This window comes from Myotis daubentonii, chromosome X, assembly GCF_963259705.1.
Source record: "Myotis daubentonii chromosome X, mMyoDau2.1, whole genome shotgun sequence".
NCBI classification, from domain to species: Eukaryota; Metazoa; Chordata; class Mammalia; order Chiroptera; family Vespertilionidae; genus Myotis; species Myotis daubentonii.
Window position 1 is genome coordinate 127,170,029 of NC_081861.1, and position 21,572 is coordinate 127,191,600.

The 21,572-nt window shown below is 35.1% G+C and overlaps 1 protein-coding gene across 5 annotated transcripts in view; it reads right to left on the reverse strand.

Annotated features, from left to right (window-relative positions):
• The window catches only part of CNKSR2 (connector enhancer of kinase suppressor of Ras 2), a 253,732-nt gene that overhangs the window by 81,525 nt on the left and 150,635 nt on the right, over nucleotides 1–21,572 (reverse strand). For 3 of the 5 annotated variants that reach the window (XM_059680456.1, XM_059680454.1, XM_059680458.1), the window contains 3 exons: nucleotides 21,017–21,228; nucleotides 7,814–7,903; nucleotides 6,026–6,240 (listed from right to left, as the gene is read on the reverse strand). In XM_059680456.1, the coding sequence (XP_059536439.1) occupies nucleotides 6,026–6,240; nucleotides 7,814–7,903; nucleotides 21,017–21,228 (517 nt within the window). The remainder of the gene's footprint in view (nucleotides 1–6,025; nucleotides 6,241–7,813; nucleotides 7,904–21,016; nucleotides 21,229–21,572) is intronic. The other 2 variants (XM_059680455.1, XM_059680457.1) reach the window with 1 other exon arrangement.

Genomic DNA, 21,572 nt, shown 5'->3' on the forward strand with positions numbered 1-21,572 from the left:
TTATCATAGAAACTTAGTACACAATTGGTAAATGTTGGCCATTATTAGCAGTGACAGTGGCAATATTATTATTAGTCAATATATATTCCACATGTAGACTGGGCTTTACCCATGGTTGAGACTACTAGAATCATTGTTGGGTTTCTACTAAATTATGCTATTTTTTGAGGTGCAATATAGTGTGCTGACCAGAAGGCAGAAAGCCAATTTTCAAATCCCAGCTCTACCACTTACTATTTAGTTAACCTATGTGCTTCAGCTTCCTAATCTTTAAAATGGGTATAGAACCAGCACCTTTCTTATAGGGCTATTATAAGGATTAAATTAGTTAAAATTTGTAAATTACTTAGAATAGTATCTGTTTTATAATATTTATTTACTTGATAAATTAACAAATAAAATGTCTTTAAACAGTTTTCCCCCTCCTTCTTCCAGGAGTTCCACCAAAAATCCCTCCACAAGTTGATGAAAATGGCTAAAAGTACTTATCAGAAGTAAAATAAGTGAATATCTGTAGTTATATCCTAAATACCTAAGACAAGCCTCACAAATGCTGAAATGTTATGAAAAGAATTATCCAGATTTTTAAACACCTACTCAAAATCTGTTTTAAATAAGCCATCTAAAGTCACATTATTCAGTTTATGAAAGTACACGTGCATCTTGCCAGGATTCATAATCAAAATTTACTTGTTCTGGCATCTCATCATATAAATTGAATTTATATGATGAGATTTAAAATAAATTATTTTGCTTATCGATTTAGTTTAGCAGCTTTAATGTGCAGCAAGTTGTCATGTGTATATTATAGTAGAAAAAAGGTGCTGAATCTAATAATTCTTTATCTCAAGGCTTTCACCACCACATCTGAATTACATACACACATACACGCTCCCCCCCACCCCGACACACACACTCACACACACACTGCTGTCTACCTTTTCTTCATGTGCTCTCAGGTCAGACAAGGTGGGCCCTTCAGCTAACAATTCCCACATTTTCAGACAGAGAATCTCTGAGTATGTAAAATAAAGTTATACTCGTTTGAAAAATACCATAACATAATATCTGGCTGATAGACACATTGCGACCTCCATAATTAGAAGGCATTGATAGGAAGAAAGTAAGAAGGAGCTGGAATTCAAGCTCTGAGCTGGAGTGGAGGGGATGGAGCAGGGGCTGAAGGGGAGTTAATCCTGTTGCACTGGTGGCATCTGTGGGACAGAGGAACCTTGTAAATCACCCTGATCAAAGGTGCAGACTGGGACCGGCTTTAATAGGGAGCCCAACATGGTGAGTGTAAGTTACTAAGTGCTTCCAATACTCTTTTCAAAAGATGGGTAGCCAGAGATAGGCTCCATATTATCTGTCTCTGGTAGCAATAAATCAGCTAGATGCTCCTTGCAGGACAGGCCAATAAGAGCGGGGTTCCAATCGGAGTGAATTGGAATATTATTCAATAAAACAAAGAAGAATTTAGTCATATGAACTAGACAAACATGATAAGACATTCAGAGCCCTAGGGATCTCCCCAGGCACATTGGACATGAGCCTATGATAATAAGTTCCTGGCAATTCCTACTATGAATACACTTCAATTAAAGGCCTACTTTAACTGGGGACGGTTGACCTAGGACATGGAAGTGGCTCTGTATGCAGGCTGAGGACCTCAACTGACATACACTGAGAAAGACATTGAAGTTCCCGTCACATTCACTCACTTGTTCAATCATGTATCCGTCACATTTTATTGAACGCTTATAAGGTACTAGCCCTATTCTAGATGTTGAAATAAAGAGCTGAACAAAATGTAGAAGCTCTCTATTCCTTTCATGGACATGGATAAGCCCTACCTACCAAGTTCAGGGGAGAAAGACATTAAGGTTTTAAGACATTAAGATGATCACATAAATAAATATATAATTACGATGCATAAGAAAGGTTTTGAAGAAAATATGCAGGTTGCTAAGATTATACCAGGAGAAATTGATTTAGTTTAGGGAGTAGTGGTCAGGGCAAGTCTCTCTGCAACTGTAGGATTATATAGAAACCAGGCCAGGGGGGACAAAGCAGTAAAAGCATTCTCAGTAGAGGGAATAGCATGTCCAAAGGAAAGAGGTGGCAAAGACTGGTGGGTGACCAGGATGGTTAGAGCACAGGGAAGGATTCACTTTTAAGTACGTTTACGGGAAAAAAACCCTGAAATTACAAGTATATGGAATTAATAAAATAAAATTGTGTATTTTATAATATCATAAACTTCTAAATCCTCGTTATTATTATATGAACATTTCTGCACTAATTGTTAAGAGGAATGAGCCAAACACTAAAGCCAAACTGTATTTCTGTTGCTTTGTGTATTTTTATGGGGTTGCTTCCAAAATAGACCAATAGGGATTATAATCTAGGTCTGTTTATAAGGAACACCACACATACATACACACACACACACACACACACACACACACACACCTTTAGCAAATTGTTCAAGGATACTTAATGCTGATATAATCCTGCTATTAAATTAAACTAAATTTGAACTCATTTCAACTCAGACAACATGGAGCTATTATTACCGCAGTGAAACTCAGTACTCAAATCTTAATTGTTCTCTTCCATTTAAGTCCTATTCTATTAAAAATGGCTGAGTTATCCAAAGAAATAATTGGTAAGAATAAAGATTAGGTATTCATCACGAAAGTGACTGGATTACATATTGATGATAGTGATCTTGTGCTTCAGAAAATTTAACATAAGTCTTTTCACTTTTAAATAAGCGTGTATAAACAGATGGAAAAAAATAAAACAAGAATTCCTGTGAAATATAAGAAGCAATCATTTAAGTGTACATTGTTTGGCTTCTAAGGTCAAGGAAATTTTCATTATAATACTCTAGTCTCAGCAATAGATGCTGAATAACTACTTGTGCTTCATAACAGAAGCAGTTCTGTATGTTTTTCAAAAATTCATAAAAACTCTGGGTAGAAATCAATCTAGGTACTGAAGATGTTATTTAAATAAATCTATGAAGGCTCATGTTTCTTAAAGTCATACTTTTTAAAAACTGTTTTTTTAATCCTCACCTGAGGATATTTTTCCATTGATCTTTTGAGAGAGAGAGGAAGAGAGAGGGAAAGACAGAAAGAAACGTCAATGTGAGAGAAATACATCAACTGGTTGCCTCCTACATGTACCCTGACCAGGGTCCAGGCTGGGGAGGAGCCTTGACCAGAATCAAACCTAGGGCCCTTTGCTCCACAGGCTGATGCTCTATCCACTGAGCAAAACTGGCTAGGGCTAATACATTTTCAAACTTCACTCAGTCACTAAAGCACAAATTCATTTGTGTCTGGAATGCCTACCATTCATATTGTTCCAGGGTAGACTATGGAAAGATCACTGGGGTAGGTGACTTGGGTTATACTCCTTACTCTTCCTTTTTTTTTTTTTAACACAGCTTTGGGTAAATAACTTAACCCCTTTGAGTTTTGTCATTTGCAAATATAGTTGTTGTGAGATTCAAAAGACACAATAAATATGGAAACTCCCTTGAAAACTTGGAAAGTACTAAACAAGTGAAGGTAAGGTCCTCAAGGGAACTGAGAGTCTAGTAAAAAACCCACAAAACAATGTTCTCTCTTTGAACACTGGTTATAGACATCTAACATGCACTTTGGGGCTAACAATTCTTTAGCTTCTTCTTTTTTAAAAAATTTCTTTATTAAGTTATTACATATGTGTCCTTATCCCCACGTTACCCTCCACCCCCCGACTCATGATCTCACCCCCCTGTTGTCTGTGTTCATCTTTAGCTTCTTTAAACCAGAGAATAGAGTTAGAAAATGTCCAGCCTTCTGCTCTGGGATTAGCGGGTCAGTATTACATGGGAGGACTTCACACATCGTTAATAATATTCCTTACTCTGCGCTGTCCCTCTGTCAAGAATCAGTTTGGATAAATATCTCCGAATTACCACATTACAGATTTGGGACACATTAATTAAAGTAGGAGGCAAAAGTAGATGCTATGATTTCTTTCCAGGAATAAAATTGTAGAAGTGAAGTTACCATTTGAGGTTCTTGATACGTGTAATGTATAATGCTCTTCAGGAAGGCTATAACAATTTATACTCCTAGACAATACTCCCAATCTTTCTGATTACCAGTTTGACTCACCTTTTACTATCTTTCATATTTTAATAACTCAAAATCCACAAGACTCCTCTCTCTTTTCTTCCTCACACAGAATACTCCTGTTCAGATGTGCATGACAGGGAGGTGCAGGCTGAGTGTTTAAATGCACCTTCAATGGTTTAACACTCCTCTTAGGATAAATACAAACTTAAATAGTTTCTACACTCTGGGAAAAGTGGCCTTTTCTTCCCTCTCCAGACCCATCTCTCACTACCAACTTCCCTTTCAAACAGGCCAGCTGCCTCTTATCTTTAGATTTCGTTCAGGCTATTACTTGTGACAGGAACACCAGATTTTAGAGGGGACTCAGTGTTTAGACAGCATTTCTGACCAGTGATAGCAAGAGTGCCCCCTTTCATACAGCTACAAATATTGATTTCAGACTGATTGCAAATATCTGTGGAAAATCATTGGATTTGTCAGTCATTCAAAAGAGCAGGTTTTGATGTGGGCACTATTCTCTTTGAGAGGAAGAGCTTGGGGGTATTTAACTGGGGCCAGGGGAGGTTAGAGAATGAGCACGTAGGAATGTGAAGTACACTCCTACTTCAACCCAAAGAAATGAAAATAGTTTTCTACACTTTAGTTTTATGAGAGAGCTACAGAATAAGTAGATGATTTTAAAAATTAACTCAGAAAATCAACTCAAGTATGTTATTAAATCTTTCACACTTTGTATACCTAAATGGTATACCTGTTACAGAAGTGCCAGATTAAAAATTTGTGATACACTGAGCATTAAGCACAGTTATTCAAATTACTTAAAAAGTGTAGTCCATGTTTTTCAAGGACTCCTAATAAGGAGCTATAGTTCAACTGGCATAACAAACTCCCTTTTAACCAAAGTGATATAAAATGGCTTGATTTTGTGATTTAATGTTCTGGTTAACAATATTCTCAGCCTCTATATTGCCATTGTCCTAGTTTCTCATCATCCTCTGGCCTGGCTTAATGACTCTGCCTCTAGCTTCATACTCTTGATCAATACTCTGCACCATATAGATAAACCGGCCAATCTCATCATGCAAGTCCCCAGCTCAAAATTCTGCAATAGCTCTTTATCACGGCTGGAAAGAGCCTAAGTACTTTATCATAAAATTCCTGATCTAAGCTGACCTACATCTCTAGGCTCATCTACTGCCCCTAACTCACATGCTTTCACCTCAGTTTTTAATGGACCACTAATTCTTAGCCATATGAAGTCCCTAGGATATACCATATTTGCATACATTTGTGGCACAACTCCATATGCCTTCCCACGATACTGCTACACATCTTTCACCCATCATCCAAATGTTCCCTATTGTAAAGCGTTTTCTCACTTCCTTAGAAGGCAAGGCCCTTCTTCTCCCATATCCCTCCAGTACTGCTTGCATCCACCCATTACAATAGTCAAATTACTTTAAGACTCTTGGAGCTTTTCTCTCCATATGATAATGTGCTATGTCTTCCCATTTTTACCTTGAGTACTATGTTGGTCTAGTAGGTGCTCATTTTTAAATAAAATCACAAATATATTAAAAATTCTATCTTCAATGTTGAATTCTACAGGTACCTATTTACTGCGCATTATTATAGTGATGCTTAATCAGCTAATGATTACTCTCTATCAATTCTGTGCATATTATGTTATTTCATTAAAAATCTAATTTGCTACAACATATGAACTGAAGAACAAGTCAATAAGCCATTGTGTTTTCTTTAAGGGCTTAAACTCTAAACTTAAGATCTTTTGTGAAAATCTAGCAACAGGATAAAAATAAATAATTTGGAATTCAGCCAAAAGAATCTCCGAATAAAAGCTGTATTATAGAGTCTGAAATTTTACTTACGTGGTACAGTGTGGCCTCTGGCACAGGGGTGCCCATGATGTCTTGTCTCAATGTATCCATTTGCAAACTAGGTAGCAATGAATAGTGGGTCGGGCTATTACTCTTATCACTCTTCTTTTTAGACTTCTTCCCTGTGTCTTTTTTGCTGTTTCTCTGAAACATATATTCTTCTTGAGCAATTTTTTCATTGCTCATATATCGGAGTAGAGAGTTTTCTATATAAAAGAGATAAATACACTAATATAAATATGCAAATATTCCAAATTTATCATTCTTTCCTAATTGTGCTATTAGATTCCATTTTAGAAATGTAACTTGATTTAATTTATAAAATACCTATGTAGTGGAAATATAGAAAACCTTAATTATTTGGGATCATAGGACAATAATAAATAGCTTATATATTATATCTCCAACTTTCATCTCTGGACCAACTGTATCAGAAGCACCTGCCGAACCTGAAGCAGAAGTTCTGGGTGTGTGCCTCATACATATTTTAACAAGCTCCCCCAGGGGAATTGTGCTAAAAGCTGATGACAAACACCAACCTATGGCAGGCTAGATAGCATCATTGGAGAAGTTAAAGCCCACATTAAGAACCAATAGTCAGGAAACTTAGTTTATAAAAATCAGTGCTTAAATTGATAGCCAGCACTTAGTATTTCATAAGGCTTTTTACCCCCCAAGTTGTCACTATCATATGAAGTTCCAAAAGAGTGACCCAGAGATGGCATGTGATAAGCATTTCTCTTTTTATGTTTTTCTTGATTACTTCTATAAAACAAATTAGGTTAGAAACTGAAGTTTAGAAAATGGAATGAGTATATAGATGCAAAGAAATTTGTCAATGTCCCTGTCCCATTTTCAAAAATGCCTGCTCCATAAAACAAGCGTTAAGAAGACTAATGAAGCAGGTATTCATGTTTGCTTATCCCTGTGTGGTCTGTGCATCTGTGTAGTAATGAAATAAATTCTGTATATTGGCTGGAAATAACAGACAAATGGGTTAAACATATTGTGATGAAAGCTTAGTGAGCTTAGGTTTTATAAATCATTTTTGCTTTGTTTGGATTTGTATTCTTTTTCATCTGCAACTTAATGGCTCTCGATTTCAGAAAGTGGAAGTAGCAACATGATCCACTGGGCCCACCATACGTGTACTTGGTCGAATCCCACTTACTAGTGAGACTTTCTGTTGTTCTCTTTACTACCCAACTCAATAGCAGGATAAGTGAACATAAAAACTTACTTTTGGTAGATACTTCAAGTGTAGCCCACCCCCAAGTAAGAAGATAACCCTGAACAGCAAACAGAAGAGAAAAAAAAGCAAAGCAGTTTTTTTCCCATTTCTATATAGTTTTCACTAGAGTCACTGGTTGAGTTTCCAATAGCTTTTATCCATGTGCTTCATTTTAAGGCTGTATTAATATAAAAGTGGTGAGGTTTCATTGCAGACCAATGGGGACTGATCACAAACTCTATTTACTAAACTTTTATGCAGTTTCACACTTCTGACCTTGTTTTCCAAGTATTAACTTTCAAATAACAATGAGCTATTAATTTTTACACTGTACTTATCTACCCTGAATCCCTCAGGAGGCATTCACAGAAGATATCTACTTAATAATAGGTCAAGATTGTCAAATGTCGGTCTGAATTGGTTTGGGTCACTGAGTCAATGAAAGAATGAAAGCTTTTCTACTGAAGCCATAAGATCCTATTTAAAAACATTTAAATTTGCTTTTTGTTCCAACAACTCAGCCTACACTGAAATTCTAGAACACTTACCTCTTCTACTATCTCTCTTCATCTTATTTGGATCTTCATAGTCCCCCACCCAATTATATTCCACTGGCATAGATATAGGTCGTAGCTTGCCTAAACACAGAGAACAAAATTCACATCACATTGTTTTTCTTCCCCATGTCTGCTTAAACTTACACTGATTTTTAGCTACAGTCTGCAAAACACACTCACTCATATGCAACATTATGGTTGGCATTTGTGTAGATGAAAAATGTGTGTGTTTTGAGCCAGAAGGTGAAACTGCCTGTGGCAATTGGCCAGGTGATAATTCAAACATAAGCTACGTTTTGTAAACAATAAAGACTAGCCTAGGTTTGCTCTCTTAGGAGCCCCAGACTTTGAGGGTGGTCCTTTACAAAGAGGATCATTATTTCAGTGATTTTACTTTATTTTCAGTAATTTGATCTCTATCTAATTCTCCAACGCCCACATGTCTATATATTGATAGTCAATCTCCAAGATAGTAGTCCCTTGTGTTTAACCTGCCCTGCCAGGACATGAACCCATTGTTTCATGTTGGAACACCACAATGCTAACTTCCTACCTTCACTGCCTCCTAGCTCCCAATGCCATACATTTTGATACCACCAAGCTTCAGCAATATATCTAGATTCTCTTATACCTGGGTCTTCCCCAAGCATCTCGTCTTTTTGAATTGTGAATAAGTAATTCTAGTTTCCAGATCCAAGTATTCAGTGCTTTGGCCTGTCCCATTTCCCTTTAAGTTTGTATTCTTATTACACAACATTTTACTTAAGTAAGCAGAACTCATGGCATAGACTTCAAGGATAATTTTTGGTGAGGCTGCAGTGCATTATTTTTGATCAACTTGAAATCCTGAAGCACAAAAGAGCCAAAAATATATAAAAGTTTAAAAAGGATGCCTAGCACAATGCGTGGCTTACAATAGTTGCTTAATAAATTCTGAATGAATATAAAGCAAAAGTTCACACAGGACTGGATAGTAACAATGATGATTATGACAATCATTATAATAATATTAACACATATATCACTTATCATATGTCACATACTGTCTAAAGGTTTTATAAATACGTCTTTAATCCTCATAATTATGAAAACTATACTATCATTATTCTCATTTTACTAGATGAAGAGACCGAAACAGGTTATGTAACTTGCCCAAGGACACAGCTGGTAAGTATGTTGTACCAGGGTTCAAACTCAGGCACTCAAATACCACTTCTGCCTTAATTCTTGGTGACTTCAATATTCAGCTTCTAACCCTCACATTTTCCTGAGGGTTTCTCCTCTATGCATTCTTTTTATTATTATTATTATTATTAGTTAAGGTATTACAAATGTGACCTCATCCTCCCCATTAACCCCCAACCTCCTCTATGCATTCTTGTAGTCATATGCTTAATCTTGTCATCTTCAATGGCTAAAATCTCTTCCAGTGTCCAATTTTCCAACTACCACCTTCTATATTTTGTGCATACCCCTACAGCACTCCAAGTCCAATGATCCTTCCTCTAATCACACTTCTTCCCACCTTCACCTCTCAGTCACCATATGTCTTTTTCACTTCCCTCCTTGCCTAGTTAAATTTCACAGTTACTATGTGTTCTTCAGAAAATGTGCCAACCTTATGGCTTTTTATTATATATACTGAAACAGTATATTTTGCTAACTTCTTTGAAAGTCTGAGGATGAATGAGACATGGTAAAATTATTAAAGCGCCAAAAAAGGCAGTATTTATTTAATGGTTTACTTTCAAGGTATGCAAACAATTTTATAAACGATCATCTAAGATTCCAAAATTCTCATGGAGTAGAATTACACTTTTACAGAGGGAATTTGGGTGAGTTGATGTAGGTCAATATATTCTGCCCAATGAGGGGACAGGGGAAGGTTTTAGGAAAGGTCTCCTCTTGTCATGTCTATTCAAATTCTTTGCAGAATCAGTCTGCCAGATTTTCAATGTTGTGAATGCTGCATTTTCAAACATTTCTTTAGAATCTTTTTTAAAATAAAGTCCATTTCACATTAGCACTGAAATTGGAGCATTAATAGCGCTAACAATGTTTCTACATGTCATGAAGAAAATCTTTGAAAAGTAAAATATCCAATAAATAGGCTGTTGTTTTTACTTGCTCTACATGTTATATATACATATATAAACTAATTTGATAATTTTTGAAGAATTAATTTGTTGTTTGGAGCCAAATATGTGTACACATTGGATCCTAAAAAAGTCCAAGATATACTGCCAGTTTCTATTTTCATAGTTTCCTTCTCCTTCCTTCCAGTCTATTTTCTCTTTTTCTCCTTCTTACGTTTCCTTACCTTCTCCTCTGTCCCTCGCTTACCTCTAAGATAGTATGTCAACCTGAACAACCCCCTACATTTTTCTAACAAATGGAGCCTTACAAAGCTGTTTGGTAATCCAGTCAGAACTAGATGTCCTGCTTTCTTATCCAGAAACATTCCCATATTATGCTACCCATGATGTCTATAGAAATACTACTGAATGACTGCTGTTCAATTGTATCCCTTTTAAAAAACTCTCTCCCAAAACATGGTAAAATCATTAAGTTTCAGGGCGATAAACAGCTTCTGAGAAACAATATTCTCTCTTACAGTTGCCAAAAGTTGAAAAAGACTTCAGAGAGATTTCTTAAATCTGACATAACCTTTAGCTCACAAAAAAGCTTTCTCTGCAGTCTAAGAAGAAAAAATATATACACATATACACATCTGTTCTGAATAACTTAACCAATATTTTGATGAAAATGAGTGCAGTAAGGAATGTTAAGCTATAAGCATGCCACATACACCCATCAAACTTCCCACATTCCAGACAGAAAAATTACTTTCAGATGGTTGACTGCATTTCTAGGAAAACATCCGAAGGTTATTTAAGGTAGAGAACCACATATTTAAAGAGGAATAAAACTGAATTAAATGGAAAGTCAGTAATTTTTAAGGATAAAGGCAACATATCTTGAATTAATAAAGTTAGTAAGAACAGACACTTTTGATCTTTATGGCCATATTTTTAAAATTGCTACAACTTGTTTGTGAATTTTCCTATTGCTTACTAAAAGTGATCTAGACTTTAAATGGGGAGTAAGATAAAAATTGTTAAATGGGAAAATTAGAGAGTGCATCAAAAAGTATATGGACCTGGCGAGCATTATGCTAAGTGAAATAAGCCAGCCAGAGAAAGACAGGTACCATATGATTTCACGCATATGTGAAATCTAATGAACAAAATAGCAAACAAAATAGAAACAAACTCATAGATGGCAAGCAGGATGACATCTGTTAGAGGGGAGGGGATTGCAGGGCTGGCTGAAAAAGGTGAAGGGGTTAAGCAAAAATTAAACAAAAAACACCTCATAGACACAGACAACAGCAGAGGGAAAGGGGGGTTGGGGCAGGTGGAGGAAGGTAAAGAGGGGATACATGGTGATGTACGGAGACTTGACTTTGGGTGGTGAGCACAAAATGCAATATACAGATGATATATTATAGAATTGCACACCTGAAACCTATATAATTTTGTTAACCAATGTCACCTGAATAAATAAATTTAAAATAAATAAATAAAATGGAACTTTTAATATTTAACACCATGGCTAATTGTATTTTGAACCAAAACATCTTTTGTAAACATTCTACCAAGAGAACAAATCTTCAATACACATTGTAGTTCAGAAAGACTGGTTTTTCTTAGTTAAAATGTCACTATTAATAGAGATTATTCTACATTAGAGGGGTGTGGAAAGACTGAGAAGGATTCATATGATTTAAATACTGCCTAAGTGGCAGAAGAGTTCTAGGTCCTCCTCTAACTGGGTATACAATGAGCTATGCTAATGGAGATTTGCCCCTTGCTGTGCTCAGCAATAAATGTGGACAAGAAAGATGACATGGGCATTATTTGGTTAAAAACATCCTGTTTTCAAGTTAGATAACTAGAAATTAAAGGAATTTGTTTTTTTAAAAACCTTAGTAAATCATATTGTAATAGCTATGTACAGGCCAGTGGGGGGGGTACTTAAAATATTAGGGGACCACCCTGTAAAGTATATGATTGTCTAACCACTATGTTGTGCACCTGAAACTAATACGGAAAACTAACACATAAAAATGTGAACTATAATGAAAAAAATATGGAAAATTGTATGTTATATATTTTTCATCATTATAAAAAAACCTTAGTAAATCAGTGTCTTGAAAATCTTATCAACATATGGAAGACAGTCATCATTTCTCATGAAAAGAAAAAGACAAGGATTAAGACCATCAACTGGAAGACTTTCAAATGAAACAAACAAAATGACATCTTGTAATAAATTTATAATTTCTTTCATATATTTTTCTCCTTATGATCATGTTAATCAGTGAAGCTAGCAAGAAAGGTTGCGATGAAAAACTTAAGACATACCAAAGTTAATTTCTCAGGATTTCACTAATAAGTCAGCCCATGAATATAGACTTTCAACTTCCTATCCCAGGGCTCTTTTTACTACACTAATTTGATTTGGTAATGAATTTAAGGCCATTGCAGTTACAGAAAAATCCAATTCATCTTTCTTCAAAAATAATCTGATGACATGGATTATTACTGCTTTTGTTTAAGTGTCCTCCCAGTTTGAAAATCTTGCAAAAACATCCTTAAAAGCTAGCTAAAGAGCTAATGGAGGATTAACGCGTAAATTGTGGATGTAATTTTGTTGTATATTCCTTAAGGAAGGTGGAAAACAAATTGGTTTGACATTGCACTACTTCTAAAATAATGCTAGGTTGTCATATGTATATTTAGATGTCTGTATATTGTTTTAATTACTTGCTCTAATGTCTTCAGTCATTAAGGTAATCAGGGTGAAATTTTTAGTCATCTCTTCTTTAACAAGATTGGCTGTAACACTTGACATTTCCTATCTTCAAGGATCTATTTCTCCCATGATTTCTGGCAAATTGTTTTGCAGTGATACAAGAAGCCTGGAGTATAGAACACCGTTCACACATCCTTCCAGTTAGTATTTATTTCTTTAGTTGGGACTTTTTATCAGAAATAAGATTTACTTTTAAAAATGGCTTTTCTGCAAGAACTAAATGAAGATGACATTCAACAAGCCATCTGTTAGGGCAGGCTTCAATTTAAGAATAGAAGTTTTTCCAAATGCTTATCTGGAACTTAAAATACAAAGAAAATTTATCATTGGTATATGGGTCTTTAAAAGGAGCTGCAAAAGTCTATTTCAGCATTTTTAAAAATATATTCCATCAAGCATTAGTCCCATTCAACGGTTAATAAGTATTTTGTGACCAAAACAAAAAAAAATAAATGCACAAATACATTTGGGAAACAATAAGCTAAACCGAATTCAACAACTTTCAAACCCGTTGGTATGCTAACGTGCACTTATTGATCTCCAAGAAGGGTGAAAAATCTGTACAGCTTCTGAATCTTATTTAAATACATAATCTCTTCCTTTCACAAAGATTCTCTTTCAGAACTAGTTATCTAAAGAACATATTTAGGAAAATGCTGGATTATATAAACCACATTGTGATTAGAGAGCTAACACTAAAGACAATGGGTCCCTTCCTATTCCAGCATTTGTCATGATTAGGTTTTCTATTGTAGAATGGGGTAGGTCATCACAACCTTACACTATTTTTTTTAATAAAATCAAAAGGGCAAATGACCCTATGTTGTACAAGGGCTCTTTGATTTTCTAGTCATAGTTACCTGCTTCTGTATTCACTTTGTCTGCAACTCATTCTTCTTAAATTAGCTAGGGTTTCTCAACAATAGGACTTTCCACTTTGAACTGGATCATTCTTTATTGTTGGGAGCCATCCTGCACCATTTGTTGTGCACATTCTATGAGTCGCACATTCTATGTAGGATGCTGAAATGACATCCTGGGCCTCTACCCACTAGAAGTCAGGAGCACCTCCACCTCCAGATACGACAACTACAAATATCTTCAGAAATGGCCAAATGTGCTCTGACCCTAGCTGAAAATCACTGAATGAGAGTATTTCTATTATTTCCTATTCTGTCTTTAAGGGAAGCACTATTTCACCTAAATCGTATCTTTCTGTTGATTAATTCATTTGAAGAGTTTCTTTTTTCCTCTGATAGCTGCATCAGCTTTGTTGATTTGATTTGCTAATCTTTTCATTTTGTCCACATGTTAATACTCTGGAACTTTATTTTTTTCTTAATCTTACTGTTTATCTATTATCTAGTAGCTTCAGTTGCTTTCAGGGTGATCTCTTCTTGCCAGGTTTCATTTATTTGAGAGACTACAACTTATTTTATTTATAATACATATTATTATCTCTCCCTCTCTTACTTTTTAGCAACTAACCTTAACCTTTAACAATGTGTGGGGTCTGAATTGTTGTTAGAATTCTGTTGATATGAGGTTTTAAAAGGTCCTTCTGTCCAGCATATGGGCTATTAATTTCCATAGTGGAACTTTAAAAAAAACCTTGGATCAGGGCAGTTTCTAGTGTTATTAGCTATTTGAATGCTCTCCCTTCTACTTCTCAAAACCAAACCAAAGAAAGGGACAAACTCTATTCATATGTCTTTTAATTTATATTATTTGAATGGCTAGTTATTGGGTAGTTAGAGGGGCCAAACTGAGGAAATACTTCCAGCCCTTTGTCCTTTATTAAGCCCCTCCATAGGAGAGGAGGAAATGTTCATTTGATCCATCAGCATTTGATAATCTTTGGGACTTATTTATTTATTTATTTATCTTCACTCAAGGATATTTTTCCATTGGTTTTTAGAAAGTCAGAATGACAGAGAAATATCAATGTGAAAGAAACGCATTGATTGGTTGCCTCCTATACATGTCCCGACCAGAGCCGGGGCTGGGGAGGAGCCTGCAACCAAGGTACGTGCTCTTGACCAAAATCAAACCTGTGATCCTTCAGTCCTCAGGCATACACTCTATCCACTGAGCAAACCAGCTAGGGTGGGACATTTTTATTTATGAGCAGCTGCAATTTTTAATGCCATTTAAGCATGCTTTCTTGCACACTTTCTATGAGATAAGAACAGTGCTAAGTACTTGACATGCATCTCTCACTTAATCCTCATAAAACACTATGACTATCCCATTTTACAGATAAGGGAAAAAAACAGTGAGGATAAGGCTCAAGTTCAAGGTCAATCAGTTATTAAAGGACAACCTGTCACACCAAATTCAGGTCTTTTTTTTATAATTATATCTTACATTTATTGTTTTATTGCTTAAAGTATTACAAAGGGTACAGGTCTTTCTATGTGACCTCAAAACCCATGCTCTAATATTTCTATCCATAGAATTACACAAACAAAGAGTACTTTACCTAGGTGATAACACTAATTTTTACATTAGGAACACACTATTTTCTATTTCTATGCCAAAATAGTTTTCTATCAAATACATGGTTCCTTATCAACATCAGCTTGATATTCAAAATTATTCTGTGAAGCTAACATATGGTCTTTATGAAATGTATTACATAAATCAAAGGAAATCGAATTCCTATAAGTATGGTACACATCTCATATCTCTGCATTTTTAATTCAGTAATTCATAGCTCTATGATTAGTTCTGCTTTGAAAGTGGTATATTTTAATTGAACACAGAAATTTTCTGTGGTTACAATACTATTTTCTTTTCTCTCTAGCATAGCTGATAGATGACAGCTGACCTTTTACCTGAGAAGGAGGATAATTTATATTAGAAAATCACAGGAAAGATAGCAGCCTTGTAGTCAGAAATAAATAAATGTGAATGTATTACATATAATTGATACTTTTAAGAAATATTTGAAACAATGCTATTAATTATAATTTAACTGCCCAAAAGATAGAATGAAGTTGTAAGACAAAAAGGAAGGAGATACTGAAGTATGATCATAGAACCTGGAACCTATAGACAATATCCTCCCCTCACATTGATAAAATTCAGTTTACAGTGTCATTGCCCATACGGCCTCCATATGTTGCTCTAAGTCATTTCAAGCCATTTGCTATTCATGTGACTAAAAGGGACATAGTACTTTGTATTTTAGTGCAAAATGTTCAGGTGTAATGACAGAAATTAATTTTTCTCAATGCACAGTGTGCACAATAACGCTTATGAGGAGCAGTTCTAAAATACTGGCTTTGCATGCATTCATGTGCTTTTTGTGAGGTCTTGGATTTTCCATAAATCAGAAAAGGTCTGGATTCCTTCAAACCAATACTCTTCTGTGATATTATAGTAAAAAACATGTTTTCCTCCTATTCTTATAAAATATGACTACTCATGGCCACAAAGGGACTCAGCTAACTATGCCAGCCTTTTAGCAGGTTTTTCTGTACAGAAATGTGCTATGATGTAATAGTAAGGGCAAGTAGTGCCTGAATAGTGAAAAGGGAAAGCTGATGGGAGATATTACTATACTGAAAAGTTGCCAAGCAACTGATCTAATCAAATTTGAGCCTTTATCTTTGAAACATGAGCAGATGAGACCAAATAGTTAAAGTGATTTAATGGTATCATGTCCCCCTTTTTTTACCACCACATTAAAGTTTCATTTTTTATTGAACTCTTTATTCATCCCATCTTATTCTTCAAGGAATTTAAAATGGCTGTCACTATTATTATGATTTATATGTTGGGTTTTTTAAAAAATATGTTTTTATTGATTTCAGAGAGAAGGGAAGGGAGAGATAGAAATATCAATGAGAGAGAAACATCAATTGTCTTCCTCTAGCACGCCCCCTACTGGGGATCGAGCCTACAATCCAGGCATAGGCCTTTAACTGGGAATTGAACTGGTGACCTCTTGGTTCATAGGGTCGATGTTCAACAGCTGAGTGACCCTGGCCAGGCTATATGTTGAGATCTTTAAGTTAATTTTTTCCAGCTTTATTGAGGTATATTTGAAAAATAAGATGTATATATTTAAGGTGTACAGTGTGATGATTTGACATACATATCCATTGTGAAATGATTATCACAATCAAGCTATTTAACACACCCATCACCTCATATAGTTACCCTCTTTTTTTGTGTGGTGAGAACAGTTAAGATATATTGTCTTAGCAACACTAAAGTTTCTATGTAATAAAGACAACAGCAAAAATAAATACCTAGCACATACTGGCCACTTTCTAGGCAATTTATAGTGTGTTATCATTAAATTCTCACAAAAGTCTACGAGGCAGATTTTATCATCTTCTTTTAACAAATGAGAAAACAGGGGCCTAGAGGAACATCTCTGAGCCACATTAGAGTAATTTCAAGGCAGACAGGATTACCAAGTATGGCTGATACGGCAGCCAATGCTAGTGACCACTTATCTAGGTTTCTTCCCCTACTGTATTTTGTGTTTCCAGAAGTTATTCTTGTCTACCTTTTAAGGAAAGTAAAACCTATTTTATGCTAAAAACAAAACAAAGCAAAACAACCCTATTTTATGTTCTCTGACTTAAAAAGGATATAACACATTGTTTGCTAATTTTACTCCTCAATTTAGCCATCTTTTCCTAAGGTCTGTCAAGGCCATGTCTATATAAATGCATGTTTATTATAGTGCCAGTAAATACCAAACAACATAGACAAGAATATACAAAATCAGACCAAGTTCTTTTTGCTTGAAATAAAATGTTTGAATTTGGAAAGAGTAATGCAATTTGTGGATTTTATTTTCCTATAATTTAGTAAATTATTTTCATTACATTTAGTCACCTAGTACCACTGGCAGAATCAACAAATATCCATGGGTACTTAATCCCAGCTCTATCTACTTTCTAGTTGGGTAAGTTATTTAACTCATATGTAAAAATAATAATTCATTAGTTTCTACTTCATAGTGTTGTTGTAAAGATTAAATAGATTCACACATTCTAAAAGCTTAGAACAGTGCCTGGCATATATAAAAGCTCAACAAGTATTGTTTACTTACTTTCTAGAAGGGCCATCTACTGTCGATCCATATTGTACTTATCTAATAGCTTAGGGCAAATAACTGTTCTTTTTACTCCCTCTTAGGAACAGAGCTTTCCTAAATATTTTTATCTTATGTAATTTACTTGAAAATATGAATGTACTAAGAGAATATAATAAGTACATATATATTTAATCAAAAGCACATATTAGGCACTATGTTGTGTTTATCCTTTGCTTCTCAAAATCCTGTCTACACTCTTATAATCAAAACTCTAAACCTCTCTGAGTAATATGGGAAGTTAATAGGAGAGTAATGATGACTAAGTTCACATACTTCACGTTAAGAGTATTTATGACTAAGAACTAAGTAGAACATTGTAAGCTAAAGGACTTATATACTGCATTTTCAGGTATCACACAAGTGCTAACAAGCTAAATTATTGTAATTTCCAGAAAATATCAAGTGTGAACTTTTTTGTACTTTAGTTTTTTTGCAATATATTTCAGAAGGATAATGTATTTTGATTTTCATTATTGTTAAATCCAAGAGAACATTGGCACCCTAAGGCAGTGGTTCTCAACTTTCTGGCCCTTTAAATACAGTTCCTCATGTTGTGACCCAACCATAAAATTATTTTCGTTGCTACTTAATAACTGTAATATTGCTACTGTTATGAATCGTAATGTAAATATCTGATATGCAGGATGGTCTTAGGCGACCCCTGTGAAAGGGTCGTTCAACCACCAAAGGAGTCGCGACCCACAGGTTGAGAACCCCTGCCCTAAGGGATCAATGTAATGGGACCACTTTATAGGTTAAATAAGTTGTCATCAATTATTGGTTATAAACATTTGATCTAATTTGTATTGGGGACTTGGGGTCCAGGCTGAGAGACTGATATGAACCCTCAGATGGCAGACCTAGGTTTGAGAAGTTGCCAGGTATTTGGTGGGGATAACTAGCATTTAGAAACCCTGAATGATGACTATTTATCATTTAAAACTCAGCATAAATATCACTTCTATTTATGTGATTTCCAAGGCAGACTCTGGGGCTAAGCTCCTGGGCTACTGCAGAACTTTGTTCACATTCCTACTTACCTAGAGTGACTGCAATGCATCTCTTCATTTTTCTTTTCTCTGGGTTATGACTGCCTTCCAAGGAAGATTTATGTTTTATTTGCCTTTGTATCATTAGTGTCTAGCAGACTTTATGTATGAACTAGAGGCCCGATGTACGAAATTCATGCAAGGGACTTGGCCCTTGCAGCCCCAGCTGCCTCACGGCCAGCTGCCTCACAGCCCTGCCCCCCGCCCACTGGTCTTTCCGGAAGGTCATTCTGCCATCCAGTCTAATTAGCATATTAGCTCTTTATTATATAGGATGAATTAACAAATGAGCCAGTCTTTGGGAATATTATGGCCACTAATTCATGTGTGTGACAGGTAGGTTTTATTACTTAATATCTGATTTTTTTAAAAGGCAAATAGATTACACTGCTAGTTACTTGGAGCGTTCTTCATGTTGTGCCAGGGAATCACCAATGAAGTATCTATAAGTATCTCTATCAAAGGTTCAGATTATATTTTAGGTTTAAAAGTTTAAAAAAGTCAGGATCAAAAGTAAAAGAACTATTTTTTTTTTTACTTCCTATCCCTCTTTCAAGCACATATACATTTCTTTTATCCTAAGTTCATAAAAATATGTGAAATATACGTAGGATATCTATATTTTCTAAAATTTAAATAGTATTCCATTTTATTGAGAGAAATATGATTTGTTTAAACTGTAGTCTGAAGAGATAAACATATCTTTTATAAAGCTATCAGTAATCAATTTCCTCTTAGTTTAAACATTCGTATCTTCTTCAACATAAGTAGAAAATAGCCAGAAAATTCTGGGACATAAATAAAAGGAAAAGTTAGTATATAGTGCTGACTAATAATAGGTATTCAATAAGTGCTTGTGGAATGAATGAATAAAAATAATCATCTTATGTAATGGATCAGGGGTAGGGATAATAAAGATGGCAGGCTTCTGTATTGCAAAGGTTTAAAATATAGTAGGGGGAAAAGCAAAGCTGCAAATATGTTCAAATTATGACAGTTCAAATTAAATGCCACCAAAGTAGTATGAAGAGCTATGCTATAAAATACCATTGCTTATTCTTATGATAGAAAAACACATGCACAGAGAATAACACAAAGGAAGATAACCATGGTTACTAATCTTTAGGATCATTTTGTGCAAAACTTTTCATATATAATTATAACCCAAGAGCTGTAAGGAAATAAGGCATGTGTATTAAGATAAGTGATGACCAATATTTTGGGATCACAGGAGGGAGGCATTTGGCCACTGTGGACAAGTAAGGGGGACAGGTGGAAAGAGAAAATTAAAATTTCCTTCTGCTCAGCTCCCACTGATTAAGTCTGGACTAATCTGCAAGGATCCTGTCCTTCCCCAAGTATAAGTTCTTCACTAAACATGATTAGTTGGAAAACTTGAAAGGGAGTAGCATAGACTTCCAATTAAATCTCTTCATTCTTGTAATAGGACGACAGACTTTATTCAGTACTTTAACTTTAGGCAACTTTCCCTGCCAATATTTCAGATATGCTATATCAATTTTAAGTGTTTGTGACTGGGTTACTTTCTTGATCATACATGGAAAAATAGGAGTCAAAGCTAAAAACAAAACCCCCCACAAAACTCTAGGGACATGGTCATTCCAGGTGCATCTTTGCTCTTTAAATAGTGTGTTCTTCCTATTTAAAATCCAGTTCCACTCAAACTTTGCAGCTTCTTAAAAAAGACCAATATCAAAATAAAATTTTTCCTCAGAAAAGTCTATCTAAAGATTTTTCAATGCCTGAGGAGTAAGAAGACAATTTTATTTTAAATAAGCCATGTCAATAGCAAATTTACATTTAAAAAAGGAAAAAAACCCACTTTGAATTATTCCAATTTGGCAACATCTGACATACAAAAATTTAATGTAATTAGAAACGGTTTCCACACATCATTAATGAGCTAAAATTCTATTTACTATTCTTGCTTAATCTTTGGAAAATTTAGAATAAGTTTAGATGGCATACCTCACATTGTTGAAATTTCACTTATAAGCACATGACAGACACAGATCAATTACAAAATACAAAAGCTATCAAATAATTTTCATAACTCAAAAGCCTATGAAAAGAAATTAAAATTCCCATTCCAAACATATGTTCTTATGTCAACTTAAGAACTCTTACCATAAGTCGGGGTGCTTTCTCGTCTTCCTTGACTACTTGATCTTCCTTTTTCATATTCATAGCAATACAAGACAGTATCTTCCTCAACAATATTAAATCTCTTTCGATATTCCTGATCCAGAAATGAATTTGGTGATTCAGATCCCTTATGCACAGGCTTGCCCACCATATGTCCTCTGAGGTCTTCACAAGGAAGGTTTCCTTTTTCATCCCTAAAGAAAGGGTGAAGGAGAAGAATGTAGGAAAGTGTTAGGGTGGTAAAATGGCTGAGAATGTCTAAAATAGTAAAAATATCCTTCCATGCAATATATCTTCTCATCTTTCTAAACTTTGAGGCTTATAGGGCAATTTTTAACTATTCCTATTTTGTAGAAAAAATGCTGAGGCTTAGAGAGATTAAATGAGTTTCCTGAAGGTCACACAGGTAATAAATGACACAGCCAGACATGGATCATAGATTTTTTAACTCCTGCCCTAGTCCATTTTCACTGCTCTATACCATGTAAAGGAAATCACCTTAGCACACAAATTGCTTTTAGTGTTCAAGACAGTAGGA